The following is a 22,583-nucleotide window of genomic DNA, read 5'->3' as shown; positions in this document are numbered from 1 at the left end:
CTACTGTTGGGAGCTTTGGGGGAAATATGGCTAGGGATCACCGATTTGAGAAGATTGCAGTGCTTTTTTGTGAATATTTCTCTTGCTAATAGGATCCAGTCTTACGAGAAATTGATAGGAAGTTGGATGAAATGTCGGGAAGAGTTACCCACCTCCATTCTGCACAGCGCAATTAAGAGCATCAGGACATTCTTGATTGGCTCACAACCATCGAGTATGCGCCCCTGCAGCATGATAACCTCCGAAGGCGCCAGCCTGGGACGGGGCAATGGCTCTTAGACATGGAATAGTACCAAGCCTAGCTGAAGACAAGTAGGCAGACCTTGTTCTGCCCGGGCATCCCCGGCGCAGGCAAGACTATTCTCACGTCAGTCATGGTTGATGATGTCGGAAAAGATTCAACGGCGATAGCAACATTGGGATCGCCTACATCTATTGCAACTTTCGGCAACAAGACAATCAGAGGATTGACAAGATGCTAGCGAGTCTTTTGAAACAGTTGGCTGAACGACAGCCCTCCCTCCCAGAAGTCGTCAAAGATCTTTACAACCGCCACAAGCCTGAAAAGACACGGCCGTTAATCGACGAGATTTCGACGACGCTTCTCTCGCTAGCAACAACGTATGTTCGAGTCTACCTTCTCGTCGATGCGCTGGATGAATGCCAGACATCTGACGGCAGTAGGGCAGAGCTTTTGAGGGAGTTGTTTGCGCTCCAGAAGAATTGTGGCGCAAGTCTCTTCATGACATCGAGGATCATGCCCAACATCCAAGAGAACTTCACAGACAACGCCATAAAGTTGGAAATCCACGCCTCTGAGGAGGATGTGGGCAGATATCTCGACAGCCGCGTTGACTCTTTATCAAAGGTGGTTCGAAGCAACCCAAAGCTCCGCGAAGATATCAAAACTGAAGTGTTTAAGAGCGGTTAACGGAATGTACGTTGCTTAAATCTATATGTTTCTTTTGTCACTACTTACTAACTTGGCAGGTTTCTCCTCGCGGAGCTACACTTAAATTCCTTGCAAGGCAAGTTTTCACCAAAAGACATCCGAAGAGCATTGAAGGCGCTGCCGACTGGATCCACCGCATACGACGAGACGTACAAGGCCGCGATGGAGCGCATCGGAAGCCAGGCGAACACTGAAGCGTTTGCAAAGAAGGTCCTGGCGTGGATTACCTGCGCTCGACGGCCCTTCACAACGTCCGAGCTCCAGCATGCACTCGCCGTGGAGGTTGGTGAGATGGAGTTTGATGAGGAGAACCTCCCTGGGGTTGACGACGTAGTCGCTGTGTGTGCTGGGCTGGTCGTTGTGGATAAGGAGAGCAATATCATCAGGCTGGTGCACTACACAACGCAGCAATACTTTGAGCGGACGCAAGGGGACTGGTTTCCCACTGCAGAGGCCGATATCACAACCGCCTGCGTCACATACCTCTCGTACAAAACCTTTGAAAGCGGTCCCTGCGAAACAAAGAGCAGGATGGATGAGAGACTGTGGTCACATCAACTCTACGGCTACGCTGCGAACAACTGGGGGCATCATGCCCGCATATCTCTATCCACAGGCAAGAAACTGATCGAGTTTCTGCGGAGTAATGGGCAGGCCGAGGCCGCTGCTGAGGCCCTGATGGTCATGACCGAGCCTTGGAACTACATGGAGGCTCCACAAAGAATGACCGGCCTTCACCTGGCGGCTTACTTTGGAATGGCTGAAGCAATGGCTGCCCTTCTGACCCATGTGAGCTACAGAGACTTGAAGGACACCCGCGGCTGGACACCACTAGCATGGGCTTCAATGAAGAGGCACGGCGCTGTCATCAAACTGCTTCTTGAGAACGGTGCTGATGCAGACTCGAGGGACGTATATCACAGGACCCCGTTGTCGCTGACGGCCGAAAAGGGGCACGGGGCTATTGTCAGCCTCCTGCTAGCAACAGAGGGGGTTGATGCCGATCCAAGAGATGGAACTGGAAGCACACCACTGTTCCATGCCGTTGAGAATGAGCATGCCACTGTCTTCAATATGTTGCTCACTACAGGCAAAGTTGACATACATGCAGAGAACCGAATTCGTCAGACACCGGCACAGGAAGCTGTGGAGATGGGGCATACGGACATTGTGGAGCAACTTCTCGGCATAGGCAAGTTCGACGTCAACTCGAGGAACGGATCTGGCGAGATGCGCTTGATTCGGGCCGTTCGAAGGAGACACGAAAACCTTGTCAAGCTGCTGTTGGCCGTGGACGAGATCCATGTCGACTTGAGGGACCGATTCGACCGGACGCCATTGTCGTTTGCAGCTGAGGACGGGCTCGAAGCCATAGCCAAGCTGATGATTGACATCGGCAAAGCTGATGTCAACCTGAAAGATCGAAACAACCGGACACCGCTGTTGTTTGCGGCTGAGAATGGTCACGAGGGAGTGGTCAGGCTGTTACTAGGCCCAGGCCAGGCCCACGTTGACGCAAGGAACAATACGGGCACAACTTCGTTTCTGCATGTCATATACGATGGCCATGAGGCAATCGCCAGGCTTTTTCTAGCCACAGGAAAGGCTGGCATCGACATTCCAGATGGATCCGACTTCACTCCGCTACTGATGGCCGCGTATCAAGGGCACGAATCCATTGTCAGGCTCTTGTTGGAGACGGGGCAAGTTGACGTGGACGCCAATGACACCGACGGTAGAACACCTTTACTATGGGCTGCCATGAAATGGAACGAGCCCATCGTCAGGTTGCTTCTCGAGCATGGCGCTAAGATCGACGTGAGATCTAGAGATGGCCGGACGCCATTGTCGGTGACCAGTGCGAACGAGACCATCACCAAGATACTGCTGGCTGCGGCCGCTACCAAGAAGGATGATCCTAGCCAGATCCCAGCCCCGTTACTTGCTCAGAGAGGGCACGAGGCGGTTGTCCAGTTGATGCTTCCAAGCAACATGTGTGTTGAAACGAACGTTCACAGCAGCCACCCGTCGCCATCATGGGCCACCGAGTACAACGACATGGTTAAGCTGCAACTTGCAAAGGCCAGGTTTGGCATTGACGCGAAAGACCAGGACGGCTCAACACTACTCCATTATGCCTCTCGGCATGGACACGAGGCTATCGTTGAGCTGCTCCTTGCTACGGGAGCGGTCGACATCAGCACGACGAACAATTCAAACCGGACACCTCTATCCTGTGCCGTCGAAGGCGTACATGAGCCCGTTGTCAGACTACTTGTCGCAAACGGCAAGACCAACAGCTTCACTGGCTTCTCGCAGGAGACGTACGCTGCTCTTCTGCAGAATGAGTCAATGAGCAACCTGATTCTCACCTCATTCGAGGCCAATGTTGACGTAAAAGACAGCAGCGTGAAGCCGTTATTGCGTGTTGCCGAGTACGAGGCCATGTTTAGGCTGCTGATGGCCACTGGCAACTTCGACATCCATTTGAGAAATTCCGGCGTGATGTTGCTGTGGCTAGCTGCCAGAAATGGCCATGATTCCCTCCTCAAACTGCTGCTTGATACGGGGAAGGCTGACATCAATTTGCGATATAGCGCCGGCCTCACGCTGCTAGCCATAGCCACCATGAAGGGGCATGAGAATATCATCAAACTATTGCTCAGTACGGGAGAGGTCGACGTCAACTTGAGAGACAATTCTGGGAAAACGCCTTTATACTGGGCAGCTACACTTGGCCACCGGGATATTGTGGATCTACTTTTAGCTACAGGACAAGCTGATGTCAATGTCACGATTGAGAGTGGGCAGACCGCGATATCGATGGCTAGAGCAAAAAAGCATGAAGGGATTGTTAGGTCGTTGCTAGGTACAGGTAAGTAATTATAGAGGAGTAGCTGTTTCAAGACAGAAGAGTTCAATACACAGTAACTGAGTGCGAATACCTACTTATTAGTCGAGATTTCAAGATGGCGCATAACATCTACTCGATCTAAGCGCGATGAAGATTCTCCGACATTGTTGTATCTCATTGAGTACAGCAATGAAGGATATGTTTTAATCGAAATTCTAAATCTTGATCTTGTCATAAATCTACCAATACGTCTAGTTACCTAACTGACTTGAATGCTGTGCTAATTGCAAGCCCAGTCGCAGGGTATGACATGATTTGTCATGCACCCCGTACTTCAAGATCTCTAGTCTAATGCCACCTTTCCTTGTGGGCCATACAGTTATAGACCCTCCCTCTCCACGGCTCTCCTTGAGTCTGTCTATTCTCTCGAGCAAAGCTTCCTCGTCCTCTGTCACGTTTTTGGCATTTTCCGCCACACACACACCGCCTCCCGGTACAACTTGACAGAATTCTCCATGGGGATATCTGTGTCGTCCTCAGCATGCAAAAGAGTAATGTCGTATCTCTCAACCTCCTTGACAAACTCTTCAAGCCTGCGAAAATTGTCCCACTTGCTTGTCAGCCTCTGCGAGAAGAAGCGGAAGAGTGGCCTAATCCTGGCAACCGGTGAGAGTACCGGGATGAAACCACCAATGCGGTATGTGGCCGTCAGCTGTGGAATGCCTTGAAAGGTAGCTGTCACGACCAGCCCAGCAAAGTGAACTGAGGGTTGATGTTGAGCAAGTTCATTGACGAGAGCAATGGCTACTGCAGATCCAAGGCTCTAACCAAAGATGACAATCCGTTCAGGCGGGATGCCTGCCGTATTGATAGCCCAGTCAGCCACTGCTAGGGCATCCGTGATAACGCCGGCCTCAAATGGATGGCCCGTGGACTTCCCATGGCCCCGGTAGTCAAAGGTCAAGACATAGGTGTTGACGGGATCGGCGGAGTACAGTGAGCGGTAACTATCTAGGCGCCATCTACTTGCCATGGTACCGCTTGTGCCATGAAAATAGAGGACAAGGCGAGCGTCGGGGTTCTCCTTGAGCAGCCGAATGTTGAGGGTCTGCTCAAAGTCCTCCACCAGCCCAGCTTCAGGTCCTTGAACCAAGTCAAAGTGACCTTGTGGAGGTAGATCAGATGGGCATGCAGTGAGGGTGGACGGCCAAGGCGCCAAGAATGCCAGAATAGAGCACAGCTGGGACGCCCAGAGTCAGGCCAAGCGCCAATATGATGGGCCGTTGGGCAGAGTCCGACATGCCAGTAAAGCAGTGAGATTTAAAGAGAAATAACGGGGATCCCAGGCCAATAGGAGAGGGTTGTCAAGGTCAAATCAGACCGCGGGCTATCGAATGGAGAAGAGTTGCCAATTCCTCTAGTTAGTGTGTCTTCTTGGTCCCTCCTCGACTCACAAGCCTCGGTCTTTCCATCTTGCACAAGAATTTGATCCGTATTCATCCTGTTCCTTCCTATGAGAACATAGTTAATCGGCAGGGGGGGCACTCTATATGAAAGCTTCAAGAACCATTACACAACATATCTATATCAGAGCATCTACCCAAGAAAAGCACATTAGACAAAGACATACTGACGTGGATTGGCCTAGGATAGTTAGCCTCAGCGATTTGCACCATATCCAACAACAGGTGCATGCCAAATTTCTTCACTTTCACTCGGATTCATGGGCATTAAAAGGGGCCATCCTTTCCACCCAGCCGGTGACGATAATGGAATCCCATCCAAGTTGAGGATCATCGGCATCCCTACCCTATTCATCTATTTGCGAGGGGAGTGGGCCTTTTACAAGACTTTATCCCCAATGGTCTACGGAGTATTCGAAAGACACATCGGGCTCTCCGCTCCCCAACCGCCCTTGATTAGAAATAACCGTGTTGTGGAGAGGACATTAAAATAACCCAAGCGCTCGCTGCATGGATCACACAACAACTCCCAACCATGCCATGCCCATATCCCGAAATTCGCCAATCTCCCACAGCCACAACCGAAAACACCCATGGAAACTGCGTATAAATGCCGGCGATGTCGTCTCCACGCTTGGCAACGATGCCGATATTCCGCCTCGCGCCGCGTAAGTAGCGGGAAACAAGGTTTCATGTCAAGTGGACCTCCCACCTCAAACGCTGGCAATTTCTCTCGATTTTCTTTACAAATGCGCTCATTGGTCTGTGAATCTGGGGCGGATTAGCTTCGATGGCCTCCCTTGTCCATGTTCCGCGTCATTAAGCCTCGGTCTATATATCAGCCTCCCACTTCCCGGCGGCGGCTGGTTTGAGTGTCTCGGGAATGTCGATGGCTTCGCATGGCGGCCGAGTCATCAGGGAACTTACAATCTATGCTTGTTTCATGGAGCCGCGTAATTGTGACGAAGCGAATCAAGAATGAGATATTTGAATTATGCGCTATGTGTTATTGGGACGTAGAAGTGAAATATAAAATGGTGGACCGTCAGTCATGAGGGATGGTGAAGACAAGCAAAACATCGCAGTCTCTTTGCACACTCCAACACAACAAGGCCAATTTCACTATCCTCAACATGGCTCGTCTCACCTCTCTTCTCGCCGTCGGCCTTAGCCTCTGCAGTTCCGTCATGGGCCATCCCGGAGAGGCTCATGATCCAAGGCACATGGCCAGGGAAATCCACGCCCGTAATAACATGGCAGCCATTGGTCGACGATCCTTGGAATCGTGCTCAGGCTCTACCGCTGCTCAAGCACTTAAGGCTCGATCGATCGAGCGACGCACGAGTCGAGTTCGCGCTCTGCGGGCGAAGAGGGGCATCACTACTCGTACGAAACAAACCAGCCATTCTGAGAAAAGCCCAATGACTGATTGAATTTCTAGCTTCCAAGAAGTACCGCCGCGATACCGATGACCTGACCAGCTGGGAGGATGTCAGCCACAACATGACTGGCTCAGTTTCGTACGACATGTTCACACCATTGGCAGACATCTTCGACGCGAACTCCAGCTGCATTCTGTCCCCCGAGATCACTGCTGGTCCTTACTATGTCGTCGGAGAGTTTCTCAGATCCAACGTCATCGAGTCCGAGTACTGTGACGGAGTTCCACTCTTTCTCGAAGTCCAGTATGTCGACGTGGCGAGCTGCGAACCCGTCCCTGTCGCCGCTGTTGACATCTGGAACGCCAATGCAACTGGAGTCTACTCTGGCATCAGCGTTTCGGGCAATGAAGCCGCCGACGGTGTCAACAGCACATACCTTCGAGGTGTCCAAATCACCGACCACGACGGTGTGGTTCAGTTCGAAACCATCTTCCCTGGTCACTATCAGGGCCGAGCAACACACACTCATCTCCTCACGCACACCAACGCGACAGTCATGCCCAATGGCACGATTTCCGTCTGGAACGCCCCCGTCGCCCATATCGGCCAGCTCTTCTGGCCCGAGACGTTGAGATCGGCTGTCGAGGCGACATATCCCTACAACACCAACACTCAAGACGTCACAAGCAATGAGGAGGACATGTGGTCAGTCCTCCAGGCTGACGCGTCTTTTGATCCCTTCCCTCAGTATGTGTATCTTGGCGACAAGGTTGAAGATGGAATCTTTGCATGGATCCAAATTGGAGTCAACGCCTCTGTGGACTACTCCACTGATGACTACTACGGCGTTGCCGGATACTTGGGTGAGGACGGAGGCCACGCCTTGGATAGCGGAATTGGCGGAGGTGGTGAAGGTGGTGAGGGCGGTGGTGCTGGCGGCCCTCCTCCCAGCGGAGCCCAAAGCGGCATGATGCCAACTGGGACTATGGCTCCTTAAAAAAAGGAGTTGATACAGACAATTCGTGCTACTTCAAGTTATTGGAGAACGAATTCTCACGGGTGGCAGAAGAGAATCGAGTGTTGCGTTTCCAACTGTAAATAGATCGTCCCCCAGATAGCATTATCACTCTGATATATGAATTCCAATCTTCGCTCCCTTTCTAAACGCCATGTGCTTCTTATATATAATCCAATCAGTGAGCCAATCCCAAAGCCTTCCATCGTCGTACAACTTCGGTCTTCTGTTCGGGGGTAGCCTTTCTCCAATCGTTAATGCCTTGTCTCAACCGAATCAACAAGATCTCTGCCTTGAGCTTCGTCAAATGATGCTTGTGAAGTTCTTTCTCAAGGCCCTTCAGCGTGTAGCCTGGAAGTCCAAAAAATGCTGGTTTAGAGTCAGTTTGTTAGTTCCAATTGCAAGTAGAGAATGGTGGATGTACTCACCTGAGCCCAAGTTGCTGAAGAATCCGAGTCCGCCACGGACTATTCCCCTCCCCAAACCTTTGATGCCCCTCTGTTTTGAATCCTCGTAGGGCTTTTGTACGAGCCCACTAAAGGCATCCCAGGTCCCCAAGGAGAACTCCTTGCCGGCTGTCTTGATCCCGCTGCCCAAGCCTGTGATTTCGTCACGCCGGCGGACGTCCACACCGGCCCACCCGTACGATGGGACGTTGTGGAACCCATTGGCGACGTTGTAGAAGAATGCTACGGGTGCCTTGGCGGTGGCCTTGGCGAGGTCGCAAGCATACCTCCCTGTGACACGTGTAACGTAGTAGGCACGCCCATAACGCCCTTGTTCGTGAGACTTCCAGGCTTTTTTGTGTTTCTCGTGGATAGAAGCTGCTGGCCTGACAATGGCGGCAGATGGGTAGGCAGTGCAAAGTGATTTTGTAGCCATCTTCTGTGCAACGACCCTCATGTCGGTTGGCGTCATAGCTTCTGGTCCAACAACATCCCCTAGGATGCCAATGTGGGTTTCCATGTCTTCTGGGAGTGGAAGATTTCTGCCTCCTACAGAACTGCGCCGCCTTGGCTTTGGCGGAGTTGGTGCCTTCAAACGCTTTGAGTAGTCGGAAGTGGCAGTACCAACAGCTGAGACAAAGCCTGAGGCGGCAGCTATGGCACCAATGACGGGATGCTCGGCACCCTCATCGACGTACCAGTGTTTGTGACGTAGAGGCTTAATATCGTCCGGCATAATCAGTCCCTTATCGACTAGGCAAGAGGCTGCGAAGCCACTCAGATGGGCTCCTGAGTGCCGATGGAGCCAGGTGGCCAATCGTTCGGGGCATATATCGCAGCGCATGTTATCCACCTCCAGGCGGTCTTGAATGTCCATGGCTGCGTACCCTGCTCCGTCCTCTTCCTCGATATTCAACGCCATCTCCATGGCTACCTCTTGGACCTCTGGCTTGAGTGCAAAGGTGATGCTCTCTGCCAGTATCTCAGCCGTCAGGTCCTTGAATGGTACAGACGTCGGCCCAGCTCCGGCCCGTGCCATCATCTGACCCCAAAACGGCTGGTCACCGAAGAATGGTACTATCACAGTCGGTCGACCGGCCGCGATGCCGGCAGCTGTCGTACCAGCACCACCGTGATGGACGACGGCAGAAACGCGTTTGAAAAGCCAGTCGTGAGGACAGTTTCCGATGAGGTACACGTTTTCAGGGACATCCCCGGCACCAACACCTCCCCAGCCCTTTGAGACAATGGCTCGAACGCCAGCAATCTTGATGGCTTGGAATATCATCCGTGTGAGCGCTTGCGGATCATCAACAACAATAGATCCAAATCCGATATAGATTGGGGCAGGTCCACCGTTCAGAAAATCGATTAAGTCCTGTGGAGGCGTGTATGAATTAGCCAAAGGCAAGAAAGAAAACCCAGTGATGTTGAGGTGAGATTCCCAGTCTGTTGGCTTCGGTATCAAAGACTCTGACCAAAGATAGCTGTAAGGGACTCGGAGTCTGGGCAGAAGTTGAAATCCCCACATCGGACTGACGGGATCAAGATGCAATGTTTGAGCGCGGAACTTGTTGATCAAGTCTCCCAAGCTGCAAGTTCATGTTAGTATATCGGCTCCAGTATACGGGACTGCTGAAACATAGACACTGGACCTACCCTTGCCATGTCAAAAGCTCCATCATCATGAAAGAGAGATAATTTGCTGTGCTCTTATCGGCCTCGCCATAGCTCATAGCAGCCAAGGGATGAGGAAACGCCTTGGTTGGCGACCACGGCATTGTGAAGACCATATGTAGCGGAATGCCCAGCTTCTCGGCACAATGGATATGTGCCATCGACGGTGGGTTTGCTATTATAGCATCAGCGATGAAGAGATCATCGGCGTTTTTCACGTCTGCAGCTGTCACCCGCTCTCCCATTCCATCGCCCGCCTCGATGCAACTTCGCCAAGCTCCATTGATGATCTCCGACATTTCTCTTCTCCTCTTTCCCACATCACCGCCTCTGAGACTTTCTCGGCTTGGCAGGAGTCCAGGATTCTTGACCATGTAGGCCATGAGAGCCTCAGGGTCGCCACCGATGCTGAAAAACTCAACTCCTTGAGCCTCGACAAAGTCCTTGAAGACGGGATGAGTGCAGATGCGCACACGATGGCCATATGGCGGTTTCATGAGCAGCTGGGCGATAGGAATAAATGGTTGAACATCGCCTCGTGAACCGACGATGTGGATGGCGATGTTGAGACGCGGTCCCGTTGCAGGCTTCTCCACGTCTGCAAGGACCTCGAAGCTCTTCGTCCTCCTCGGCTTGGGCGGTTCCAGGTGTTCCGAGCTCGGAAGCTCGCCCGCAAACGAGCCTCGGAAGCGATCGCACCATATCACCAGCGCTTCCGGATTGTCGTGGAACTGCACCTTGACGCGTCCATCGGCAATGACGTCGCTGGACGGGCCATGATGCATGTTGGAGTCGTCAAGCGCGATGTGGCCGGGGCCACGCGACACGACGCGATTGAGGGCCATCTTGAGGCGCCCGCGATCGCAGAGATTGGTATCAACAGAGGAGCTGACGCAAACTCTGGTCTCGGGAGGGGCGGTTGTTCTTGAAGATTGCTGTTTTCAAGATCAGCATCATTGCTAGTGCTAGCGCAAAGTTTTATGGACGCGAACGTGGCCCGAGGCAGGCTTGCATAATCTCACTGTGCAGCGCTGCGCGCGCTGCATTCATCGAGGCCCGGCACCAACATGAAGTCATAGCGGGGCACTAGATTCGGTTCTGCTTAGCCCAAACTCAATAGACATTCGTAATTTGCCTCCTCGGGTTGTGCACATGTGGTTTTCGGTTTGTCTCGTCCAATGATTTAAATGCTAAAGTTATAAATACCAGGAAATCGGAAATCGTTGGGTTTGCAGCCTATCTCGTTGACCTCAATAGGGCTCAGCAGACACCTCTTCAGCTCTTTAGTTGCCCTGAATCCTCTTCTGAATCTCTGCAACATTCCTATGGCCACGCTCCTTCAGTGTCTCATATGCCAATCTATGCACGTGGATGCTCTCCGAAAACAATGTCCGACGATCATTCCAACCGCAAAGAGACCGAAGTTTTTGGCTCCCAGCCCACTGACTGAAACTGAAGGCAAGGTGCAACAGCGGAGGAAATGCCGGCTCAGCTTCGCTGGCCAGCACGAACTCAACGCCGTTCTTGAAGCCATATTCCTTAGCGAAAGATGTAGCGACCTCCTTCAGAGTCTCGTAGCGATATCCAGAGATATTGAAAGCCTGGCCAACCACGGAGGATCGGTCGCTGTGTTCTGCAAGAGCGACATATGCCTCGGCACAGCCATCGACATGTGTTGCGTGCATAATACTGTTAGGGTCTCCGGGGATCCTCAATGTCTCAGCGCCCTGTCTCTTCTGATCAGCCACATAGTCGAATATGGCGCCATAGTAACTGCTCGAATATCCAAAGACGCTAATTGGTCGAATGACTGTTGCATCAACAAGGTTGATATCGTCAAATATTCTGAGACAATTTGTCGTACGTTCCTTTAGGATTTCCGGCGCGTTCAAAGGCGAGTTTTCGTCATGAGGGGCAAGGCCAGGTGAGCCATGGAGACCCGTGGTGCCATAATCTTTGCAACCAGACGACCAGAGTAGGAACGGGCGAGTCCCATTCTGGTTACTTTCTTCGGCGAGTGCTCTGACACAAGTGACCACTTCCTCGAAGTGAGCAGCGTAGCCGGGGATCTGTTCGGTGCAACTGACAATGGCATCGAAGGTATTGACTTGCTCGAAAAGGGTTGACAGAAGCGTAAGGTCGTTGAATGATCCAGGCACCGGGATAGCTTCCGAAAGAGTCAGCTCCTCAGCAGCATCAGGTCTTCATAACATTTCGACGACGCCTATCGCTCATTTTGTTCTTCGTGCTGTTATTGGCTTGAACTTCACCTGATAGGACTTTACAACCTGGGTACATGGCGCTCTATATAGAGGCTTAAGTACAAGGGTCACGATCCCATCTTCGTCCTTGTCGAATGATGGGTTCGGCAACGATAAGAATTTGTCAGCATGGAATAACTCAACGACCTCATTTGTTAAGATATCGCATCGCAGGCATTAGTAATATGCCTTTATTAACGTTAAAGGGTATCTTATGGCAGGATTACGGTGCCAATTCCAAAAGACAATGGGGGAGGTCCTAACAGTGCCAACAACCAATAGAACAATAAGAGAGATATAATAGGGTAAAATGCCAAACTAAAAACAAGAGGGAACGAGTCAAAAGCAAGGCGGTACGGACCTTTTAGCTGGAGTATATTAATGCATTGGAACGAAGGACAGGCTTCAGGGCAAGGTCCAAACAGCTAGCAAAAAAGGAAGCCTCGGGCACAAAACATACAACAGCGGGGATTCGCTGGTCGTCACCGACCCAACTACTAATCCGCCCCTCACCGGCTTATCTATGGGAGAGCGGACGGGATCCCGAGTTCTCCAGTGGGTATGGTCGTATGTGAAAGGAATGCTCTGTAATTTGCATCATAGTGGATGTTGTCCCCTTTACTTCCTTGCGCCAACCTCCAGCTCTTCCGACATTTCTCAGTCCGATAAACCACACTGGAATGTCTAGATACGGCAGAGGCAATTCTGGCTTAGCTATTGACCATACTGCGATCCCAGAGCCTATCAACAAGCCAGGTAGTTGGATATCTACCTGGAGATATTGGGTCTGGCAGATACTGATACCAGTCCGTGTTGTCCCTGAGACTCAGATTGTTCGTCGCCTTGATACATTCCCAATATTCGGGGTAAAAGCCGCTTGATTCCCAATCTATCACCGACGCAACCTGCCACTTTTCATCCTCGCCTTCTTTAACGATGATGTTTGCGGGACGCACATCTCCATGCGTAAAGACAATCTTCGCGGCAGATTCGGGCATCAAGCCACGCAGGAGATTTACATACGAAGCTGAAGCAGATCTTGATCCAGAGAAAATAAAATCCTGGAACTCCTTATCGGTGGTGATTGGTTTAGTACTTATTCGAAGATCTCGACGGAGATCTCTACAACCATTGCCGCCCTGGACATCGCCGAGTGGGGTAGAAGCGAGGTGAGGGAGTGATCTCAATTGGGAAAAGAGAACTCCAAGCTGGTCGGTGACACTTTGCTTCTGATTGCGATTCAGTCGAGGCCACACCTTCTCTAGATCCAGTCCAGGAATAAATGTCGTAAATAGTAGGTAACGATGGCCTAGTCGAATGAGCCCATGTGGCCTCGGGGCAGGGAAACTCGGTAGGTTCTCTTGTAGGAACGCAAGAGACCGATGCTCTGTCAAAGAGGTCTCGCCTGTGACTTTGACTACCAAGGCTTCGTTGAGTTTGAAGACCATGATAGAAACAGCCGCGTAAAGCACTTCGCTATCGGCCAAAAGATTGACAATACTTTCCGAGAGACTGAGATCCTCGTGCAGAAGGGCCTTTAGTTCGGCTGATGGCTCAAAAATGACGGAAGATGGATCAGTCGCATGCAGTCGGGCGCGGATGTCGTGATTCGGAGGTGCTGGTCTAGTAGCATGGTTGTCGGGGGGCAATGAAGCTGTGCGGTAACAATGAGCATGGGGACTGGTTTTCGTTTATTCTTTTTGGGGCAGAAGAAAACTCACAAGCTTGTTTGAGTGATCGCAATTTCTTCGAATACATTGGTGTGAGAAAGGTGATCATGTCTGCCTCAGGATCCTCCATTAACGCGACGGTGAGCCGATTTAGCATTTCACGGTTCCATCGTCCTGCTCTTGATGCTCCAGATTTAGCTTTACCAACACGAGTAGTTGGCGCTTTGGTGGTCGACGCGATAGGCTCTTTGGTATCCATGGTGAATAGGATGCGCGTGCTTGAGATACTGTCAAGAGAAGTGAGTGGAGTGGTTAAAAGTGGTGATTGACACCAGGGACGCGACAGTGGCTGGGCAAGTGCCGCCGTGGCGTGCTTAGCTAATGTTCCCATCGATTCTCAGTCGTGGCTCAGCTTAATTCACTGCCGATTGAGGAAGTTATGTATGACATTGCTATATTGGAGACTACCTTAAGTTTCTGATACTTACATATTTCGAGCGCTGACATACCTATCTGTAGCATATTTAACAGCCCCCGATTGGCTGCGACTACCTTGTTCGATATCCTTTAAAATCAGCGACCTACTTCGCTGTTTTTGGAGGCGCCAGCATCAAGCAATGGCAGCGCTTGGACGCAAAACAAGCATCCCGTGGGATCTAGGAGTTCACCGATGGGTGGGGTTATCTGTCTTAGGGGGTCACTGAAACCTGTACTTTGAGGAAAGCCTTTGCTTCATCCTGATCGTTCCCAACCAACTTCGATCACTCACTCGCCTATCATCTACTCAAGCGAATCCCCAAGGATTCCACAGAACCCTTCTAAAAGGTTTCAAGGACAGCTTATAGGCCTGAGCAAGTGTTCAAGCACTTTCATGGACTGAAACTCAAGCGCACCGCCAACATAAAGGTTCAGACTGCTTGAGAGCATGAGTACCATAACTCTTTGCTCACTTGCATTGTTCAGTCTCGCATTCCAGAAGCAACAGGTGCGATTTCCAAGCTCCCTTTAACCCTATTTTTCAACGGTGTCCCCAAAAATGCAAGAAGCAAGGATACTATGCCCCAGCACGCTGTGAATGTCGCGCAGGTTGCATGTGCAATCTTTGAGAGTAGCAGTCGGTTGATACACAACCGATTATCATCTCAGATCCTTCTCAACACCATATGGTTACTTGTTTCGTCAATATTACCTGCGTCCCCCGTCTAGTATCGGCGGTTTGGCTCTATGTGTAGGTCACAACGCCTTTCCTCACAGGATAGCAAGGCAGATTACTCAAAATATTTACCTTACGGCCAATCGAAACCGTTGAGGTACGCGAAAGATGCATATCCGTACGTTGCACCACATTGCAATATCTAAGGGTCAGGTTGACAGGCGCAGGGCATAAACTTTGACATCGCTTTATTCCATCAAGGCAGATATTCTACAAGACAAGACAGAGGAATCATTCTCTCACCAGAACCTCTATTGATGATCCCATCGATTTGATCGACGGTTCTCATGACCACAACCCCCTCAAACGAGATTCGTCGAATCTACATCGAGATTCAAACGACTACTGTATGCCGATGATGCGCGCCTCACAATCAGCCAGTAAGCCAAGGAGCCGACATCCGAGCAATGAGCTGAAATCTCCGATGTCATTGCAGATCCCGCCTTCCAGCTTTCTTTTTTTAGGTGCCCATCATCGCGTCGCACGTGGTCAACTTCACCACTCAATGGGCCCCAAGCTGATAACCCCTCATTACTTGCACATACCTTTAGGTGAAAATACGAGGATCGTCGGCCCTCCTTTCACTCTTTGTAATACCAGAGTCTCGTATAATAGTGCGAGTTTGAGGAGGAATTACATCTGATCGCCACTGCAGATAGTCATCATGTGCCCTCACGGGTCATCATCGCTGCCGTTGAGGAATGGAGGAGGCGTCGCAGAGAATATATAAAACCAGCCAAGAAGCAGCCCATTCATCACAGCAGTACAAATGCATCAATCATCAAGACACATGCAATAAAAACTATTCACGATGAAGCTGGCCCTTTCGATCCTTCCCATCGCCATCTTCGCTGGCGTCCACGCCATGCCCAACCCCGTTGAACGCGATGACGTCCAGACCGTCCATCTCACGTTCCACGGCGGCCCAGCATCCTACGAGATGACGTTCCCTGCCGACGGCAAGACTAGACAGACCAGTCCGTACTTCCATGTCTTCCGGGTCGCCAAGTGTACTGACTCCCATGGCCCTTTGCAGATAGCGACATTAACGTCAACATCATCGACGCTCCAGACTACAATGCCTTCTCGCAGTGCACCTTCACCACCAATGGGGAAAAGACCCTTGTCCAGAGCATCGATAGTGACGGATCGCAGCACATCATCGTCGGCCCTCCCCAGGTCATCACTGCGGTGAGCTGTCAGGGCTTTTGTGTGCCTACATACGGTAAGCAGAGCCTCATCTACCAGTCAATGTGCGAGCCTTCGGATCTAACATGGGTTATGAACAGGCGAGTGCTACGACAGCAACGGGCAGCCCGTGGGACCTTGCTGCAACGGGTTCTGCGCTGCTGATCGCTGCCGACCCTGGTCCACGGCCACTTCCTCGTCCTAGAGCGGGGGAACATATCAAGTATGTGCAGACGCACATGATGAGGGGTGTGGTGGGCCGTTGGAAGTGTCGCAGAGTCAACCGGGTCACTCCCCTTAAGACTTGACACAATGGTTGCAGAGTGGTGAGCACGCGGGTTGCATGAACATAGGCACGGCTACAGGAAACATCAAGATTGATACAAATACAAGTAAGTAACACATATGAAGACACGAAACATCGCAGAGAATGTAGAGGGCAAATACATGAGACCTTTGCTCCCTTTCCACAAAAAGAACAAATCTTTTAGCACACATCAATGTTTCCAACCCAACATCAGGCTTAACAAAGATAAGGCTGTGAGAGTGTGGCTTTAGCTAACGGCCAACATGCATTCTTGAATGGCAAATGATGTTGAATAGCCAAGTTGGTGTCAATTATCCGCACATCACAATAATAGTCGTGCAAGACACATCATCCTTCCACGAGACGAAAAGGTACTGCGACCCAACAAGGACAAGATCTCATCAATCGTTTCAATTCATCCAACGCGCAATAAAAGTCCATATAAGTACATGTTTTTCAGAAATCGTCAAGTCATATCTTTTATAAGATCCCGGAACTCCTTCAAGGCAGTAAATGACAGTATACACTCCTCCACAACTCAACCATGAAATGAGATGCTGATCGCAGCATGGTTACAGGATCGTGATACAAATACGCAACCGATGTATTGGTGTTACGACAAGAAATGGTTTATCGATCGTGGCGATGGCGAGAGTCGTGACGATGGCGAGACTTGTGATGAGCTGGGGTCTTCATGGCCTGGCTCTGTGCGAGATCAACACCTTGCCGCATGAGGCTCTGTCTCGTGCTGTTGGGATGCTTCTGACCCATGAAACCATCTACCAGTGCAGCACCCAACGCGGCGGTAGCGACCTTGGCACCTTTAGGTCCAAGCCAGGGGCTGGGGTCATTGCGAGACTTCATCGCAGCCTGGGCTCCAGCGGTGAGGGCAGTGCGGGCGCCAGCCTGGACCATAGGGTTCTGCCACCAAGCAGAGCGAGGCTGGGTGCTGGCAGGCATTGAGTTACGGCGGCCTGATGGACCGCTCCGAGTCTTCTGTGTAGTGGGAGGTCGGCCGCGAGATGAGGGTCGAGGGTGGCCTCGTCCCTTGTGATTCCTTGTCTGGGAGTGTGGGCGCCGATGACTTGCAGCCGCAGCGCCAGCTGCTCCTGCAGCTCCAGCTCCGGCCGCATAGTAACCAGCATGGTCGTCTTCATCGTCAGAGTCCGGGCGTCGCAAAGAGCGGCCCCGTGGTCGTGACTTGGATCGAGGCGAGGGTGGCCGAACGGACCGAGAATGGCGAGGCGAGTCTGGCTCGGGGGCCCACGTTCGAGGGCGTCGTTTCCGAGATTCGCCTGGCGGGCCCCGAGCGTATGGATCGGGTTCGTAGGAATCTGGCATGGGAGCGGCCCGCTCATCTCGGAATTCTCTATCGGGTCGTGACTCTCGTTTCATGCGGATGGGGATCTCCCGCTCCCGCCCAGGGCGAGGCTCTCGGGGTGGGCGATATTCTCGAGGTGGTGGCTGTTCATAGCGGGGCTCCCGGTCACGGCGAGCTGATCGGGCCTTACGGCGAGGTGAATCGGGAGGAGGTCCGAAAGGTGGAGGGCTAAGATCCCGTGCCCGGCGATCAGGTCCCGCACTTCGTCTGCGGCGCTCCGGCTCATATTTTTGAGAGCGAGAACGGGGCTCGCGATGCCGGGAAGCCATCACGGGCTCATCGGGGTAATATTGACTGGGACTGGGTCGCCGACGACGTCTCTCCGACTTGTGGCGACGGGGCGGCGATCGGGGTGGTGACGGGGGACCTGTTGGGTAGCGGCTTCGAGGAGGCAGCGGTTTCAAGTCATCGTAGGGATCGTAGGAGTTTACAGGCTCAGGGGGTGCAAAGTCATCATCGTAACGTGATGGACGGGCTTGATGCCTTTGTGGGCGATAGTAGGCCATAGATGGAGCGGCCGTGAGGATTAACTTTGGCCGGTTGAAGAATGCTCAGGGATGATGTGGTCAAAATGGGAAAAGGGAAGTTGAAGGCTTTTGTTGAAAGAGAAGAAAGGTTGGTCTCAGGTAAGATTCAAAGCCCAAGAAAAGACTAGCACAACTAGCTTGCTTGAAGTGTAGATCAAACTGCGGGGAGGAGGCGAGAAGAGGATGTTGGGAGCAATCCTTCTTTATGTCAAGACAAACAAGACAGGGGGCCTTTACACAAACGGCATAACGCGACAAGCGCCCGGCGGTAAAGGAGGGTAGCAGGCTGGGCAGGCTGGGCAAGGCCTGAGACCAAGAGATCATCAGAGCTCAAACTCTGGTCAGGACCGGCTCAATCGCCAACCGGTCGTGACTTGGCTGTGAGCACGAGGTGGGAACCAGGGCGCGCGGAGGGTCCCGTCCCCCGGAGACCAAGGTGGCGGGGCTGTGCGCGAAGTAGGGATGCATTAATTGTGCGCGGGTCATTAATAGTGGACAATTCTAAACCGCGAAACCAGGAAACCAAGACGAGATATGGCGTAGAGGTGCAGCGCTGGAACTGAGAACCAGCCATCCAGCCTTCAGCATCGCAGGATTTCGTGGGGGACGACCGATGCAGGGTCCTTGTGGCTGACGTCATGCGGGTCAAGTTTTGCATGGTTGGTCGACTGACGTCAACACCCCAACCAAGAGCTGTGCAACCCCGGAAAAACGCGGTGAGGTTTCCAGAGGAGCAACGGGCTTTCATCAATCAGCAAGAGTCCATGTCCGGCATCTCTCCAAGAGGCTCTTCCATGGGCCCACCGAGGCGATCCCTCCACGCCGAGATCGACCGGGCGCCCTTCGGCGATGGCCCCGTTGCGCGACCCTCAGACGAATGTGAGGAGGAAACGTGTGCTTCGCTCGTAAGCCACGAGGGGTTGCGCGTTATGGGCAACTGACTCTGGAAGCATCATGACGATGGTGGGGAGGGGCTTGCAACGGCCAAGTCTGTGAGACGATAGCCAACAGCCGGAGCAAAGGGGGCATGGCCGGCTTACTGCCAGAGTCGACATCATCCAAAACTCTGCTGGCGTTGAAGTGACGGTTGTATCAGATGACGTTGGCGTGAGGGAGCCAACGGTCACAGACGCGCGTGAGCGCCCCTTTGTCTCTGGCTTGTTCCGTTAGCAGAGTCTAGACTCCAGAAGCAGTTCTCTCCCAAACAGCCGTGACAACACTTGTAGGCCACAAGGGCATCGCAACGACGAGACCAGAGAAAGCTGCAGAGGTCGAAAGTTCTATGTGACTTCCAAACAATACAAAACCCTCTTGCAGCACCTGGAGGATCAGCCTCTGATAGACCAGGGTTGCATGTCCTGGTTCGGAGTTTTTGTCACGGGGTCGCCCTGCAACGCCAATCCTGCTACCCTGATCACCTACCTACTTTAACTCAGACTTTCCAAGGCGGGCAAGAGAAAAGCAGGGCTGTCCCCGTATCAGTAGGAAATGGGTTTGGCGCTAACAAAGAAAGGGAACAAAGAGAACAGCGGTGACAAGACGAATTATTGCGCACCTACTCGGTTGGCGTCCGCGCTTCTAAGAGGTTTGCGATCCCAATACTGGACACATCCGGGAAAGGCCCTTTCATTTGACGGCCAGCAGCATTTCGCGCCGTCAGTACCACAAATAGACTCTTGAAGTCGTTTCTATCTATTCTCGCATTTGTGGCCATCGTTGCTCATCAGAAGCCCTGAAAACATGGAGTGTTTTGTAGGTGCATCGTGGGGAGCATGGAAAGTCATGGCGCAGAACAACACACGATTCTATCCATTCCATGGCGGTCAATTATTCATGGCCACCCCCAACCTGAGATAATTACTCCATGCCCGGATCCAAATCCTCAAAAGTGATGCTCGTCGCGCCAAGCCAACCAACCGCCTCCTGTCCAGGCGCTTTGTGGTAAGCAGGCCTCTTTGTCGGCCAGACCGGGTGCTGAAAGAAGTCGTTTCTCTTCTTCACATACCAGCACATTCTGTATAATGAATGACAGGGTCTCCAAGGCGCAGACCTGGAATCCCTCAAAACCTTTGAGTATGCGTGCCCACGGCGCTCTCTTTGACGAAGAGAAGTATATTAACCGACCGGATACAGCTCTTCCACCAACTCAAAGGGATGCAGTACTCCTGCAGACCATGAAAGGACAACCCGATATCACATCCGAGACTCATCCCCCACCGATGAAGAGATCGCGCTTGATGCAGACGGACACACAGGCCGGTAAGCACTCTGCCATGTATAAAAAGCCTAGATTGAAGGTCTGATGTGTCAGGTATAGGACCCTCAAGGCGTAGTGCGAGGCTTCACGCAAGACAACTCTCGATTGATCAGGTCGCATCACTCGAGCCTTGCCGCAAACTACAGGTCGCAGCCGGTGCCGGAAGTGCGTCGAAGCGAGCCACGCTGTCGCAGGCGAGTATACAACAGGTTGGCGTTGACCAGCAGGAGCCATCGCGGGCCGCCGAGGTGGGATAATCGTTCGCTCTACGGAAGTCAATCAACCGCTAATAACTCAGTTAGAATACACGGCAGCCAGGGCCTCTCGAACGCCCATACAGCTTGCTCCCTGAGCCCAAGGTCGAGTGTGAGGACTAATACTACCCAGCCACCTTGTTGTGGAAACGGCGCAACAGCAACAAGGAAAGAGAACGCCAACCAAAACGGACACGGTTGACGCGAGCAGCCTTGGCCCTTTTCAACAAGATGGGAGAGGAAAAGGGCGAAAATGCATCGGCGCCTGCTCCCTTGGAAGCCACAGTTGCGTCGTCTACAACCAAGACTACTTCCACAACGATGTCTGGGTTTGTCATGCAGGCCAGGAGAAACGGTATTCTCAAGCCACATGAGTCCAAGCCTCCGGTAAATCTGGGTGATATACGAGAGCGACACACCCAGCCTCGCGGAACGGCGTCACCTACTGAATCCATGTACGAGGACTATATCAAGACAGTTGGGAAAAACCCCAACAAAGCGACCATGGTCTTCGAGGTCGGGGGGCAGCTCATGAAGAGGTACCCGAACGAAGACTACGACCGAGCAATCAACCGGGCGTTCACGGGCTTTCCGAAAGACGCTGGCTTCAACAAGGGTCTGTCTGCACCACAGCCTGACTTTGTCGAGGGGCTTGAAATGGAAGAGTTTCGCTCGTTACCGATCGAGGACCACATCGATGGAGCCATTCTTTACAAGGATGACCCTTATTCCGTGACATTGCCGCATTTGGCTGGGGAGTTCAAGGGGCCAGGAAAGGATCTAGAAAAGGCAAGGCTGCAGAGCGCCTATGATGGAGCGGCTCTCGTTTATGGGAGGAATCAGGCCCTCAATTGTATTGAGAAACCCTCCATTGCTGGTCATGCCAAGATCACAACGTTTACCACGGACGGCGCCAATCTGAACTTGTTTGCTCACTATGCCACTCCGTCAGAGGACAGCACGGCTAAGTACCACCAGTATCCCATCAGCTCGACGAACCTAACCATCTCTCACGAAAATTTCAGAGAGGGTTATAGGCAGCTCAGGAATGCCCAGGACTCCGCAAGGGAAGAGTCCTATAAGCTCAGGGACCAGCTCAAGGAGCATTGGAAGGCCAAAAGATCCCAGCCTGCCCCCCTTTCCTCCATCGAAGACGAAGATGACTACCAAATCATCGACCAGGAGCCCATTTATCAGCCTGCACCACCCATGCCATCCAGGCCCAAGCATGGCAAGGTGTCGGTGTTGCAGTCCTCGCATTTCATCGAGGCCTCATCACCGTCCGCGGCGGATATTGCAAGTAGCCACGGCCACAAACGTCCAGGCTTCCATCGCGATCGTTGAGGTCAAGCAAGGGAGTAGACTCCAGGTAGTTATTCTCAGTGACTACCGCTTTCACACCGATGGAGACAGACAAGTCACCTAGTGGATGTGATCCGAAAGGTCCGGAAGGGGATCACTTCACTATGGTCTATCCTCCGCATGTAAGCCCTTGTTTCGCATCGTCGCACCAGATTCAGGCCACGTCGACACCAACGGTTCGGATGGGGATCTACATGCCCGTAGATCTCAGACTGATACCCTAACCCAAGGTCATCGTCCACCGCACGAGGCGAGTGGCCTTTGCACGAGGTCGATTGGAAACTTGGACTGTATCTGCTCGAAGATATGTGTATCCGAATGCTGGATGGAGACGGCTGTGTTGGGGTCCTGTTACTGCGAGTCGAGATGGCACC

At 52.3% G+C, this 22,583-nt stretch overlaps 7 protein-coding genes and 1 non-coding gene across 8 annotated transcripts; 4 read left to right on the top strand and 4 right to left on the bottom strand.

Annotated features, from left to right (window-relative positions):
• Positions 1-475: 475 nt before the first annotated feature.
• On the top strand, positions 476-4,120 carry LRP88_04661 (ankyrin repeat domain-containing protein; the record flags this gene model as incomplete). The annotated part of the gene is made up of 3 exons (XM_083241232.1): positions 476-915; positions 991-3,454; positions 4,103-4,120. 3 exons carry the CDS (start codon positions 476-478, stop codon positions 4,118-4,120), a joined length of 2,922 nt encoding a protein of 973 aa, XP_083102380.1.
• Positions 4,121-6,402: 2,282 nt separating this feature from the next.
• LRP88_04660 (Intradiol ring-cleavage dioxygenase) lies at positions 6,403-7,648 on the top strand (the record flags this gene model as incomplete). Its single annotated transcript, XM_083241231.1, has 2 exons — positions 6,403-6,655; positions 6,711-7,648. The coding sequence occupies 2 exons, from the start codon at positions 6,403-6,405 to the stop codon at positions 7,646-7,648; spliced, it is 1,191 nt and encodes a 396-aa protein (XP_083102379.1).
• A 196-nt stretch (positions 7,649-7,844) lies between these two features.
• On the bottom strand, positions 7,845-10,634 carry LRP88_04659 (glycosyltransferase; the record flags this gene model as incomplete). The annotated part of the gene is made up of 3 exons (XM_083241230.1): positions 7,845-8,035; positions 8,095-9,704; positions 9,772-10,634. 3 exons carry the CDS (start codon positions 10,632-10,634, stop codon positions 7,845-7,847), a joined length of 2,664 nt encoding a protein of 887 aa, XP_083102378.1.
• A 438-nt stretch (positions 10,635-11,072) lies between these two features.
• On the bottom strand, positions 11,073-12,087 carry LRP88_04658 (NAD-dependent epimerase/dehydratase family protein; the record flags this gene model as incomplete). Its single annotated transcript, XM_083241229.1, has 3 exons — positions 11,073-11,599; positions 11,654-11,956; positions 12,060-12,087. 3 exons carry the CDS (start codon positions 12,085-12,087, stop codon positions 11,073-11,075), a joined length of 858 nt encoding a protein of 285 aa, XP_083102377.1.
• A 418-nt stretch (positions 12,088-12,505) lies between these two features.
• LRP88_04657 lies at positions 12,506-12,621 on the bottom strand. The gene has a single exon (XR_014475173.1). It is a non-coding gene; the product is annotated as a 5S ribosomal RNA (ribosomal RNA).
• A 3,177-nt stretch (positions 12,622-15,798) lies between these two features.
• On the top strand, positions 15,799-16,326 carry LRP88_04656 (uncharacterized protein; the record flags this gene model as incomplete). Its single annotated transcript, XM_083241228.1, has 3 exons — positions 15,799-15,910; positions 15,970-16,158; positions 16,223-16,326. 3 exons carry the CDS (start codon positions 15,799-15,801, stop codon positions 16,324-16,326), a joined length of 405 nt encoding a protein of 134 aa, XP_083102376.1.
• A 732-nt stretch (positions 16,327-17,058) lies between these two features.
• Positions 17,059-18,315, bottom strand: LRP88_04655 (uncharacterized protein; the record flags this gene model as incomplete). Its single annotated transcript, XM_083241227.1, has 1 exon — positions 17,059-18,315. The coding sequence occupies one exon, from the start codon at positions 18,313-18,315 to the stop codon at positions 17,059-17,061; it is 1,257 nt and encodes a 418-aa protein (XP_083102375.1).
• A 2,853-nt stretch (positions 18,316-21,168) lies between these two features.
• LRP88_04654 (uncharacterized protein) lies at positions 21,169-22,191 on the top strand (the record flags this gene model as incomplete). Its single annotated transcript, XM_083241226.1, has 1 exon — positions 21,169-22,191. One exon carries the CDS (start codon positions 21,169-21,171, stop codon positions 22,189-22,191), a length of 1,023 nt encoding a protein of 340 aa, XP_083102374.1.
• Positions 22,192-22,583: the final 392 nt, after the last annotated feature.

This window comes from Fusarium phalaenopsidis (assembly GCF_050370095.1).
Source record: "Fusarium phalaenopsidis strain FUZ10S chromosome Unknown contig_32292, whole genome shotgun sequence".
Lineage (NCBI taxonomy): Eukaryota > Fungi > Ascomycota > Sordariomycetes > Hypocreales > Nectriaceae > Fusarium > Fusarium phalaenopsidis.
This window is presented reverse-complemented; position numbering and strand designations above follow the sequence as displayed.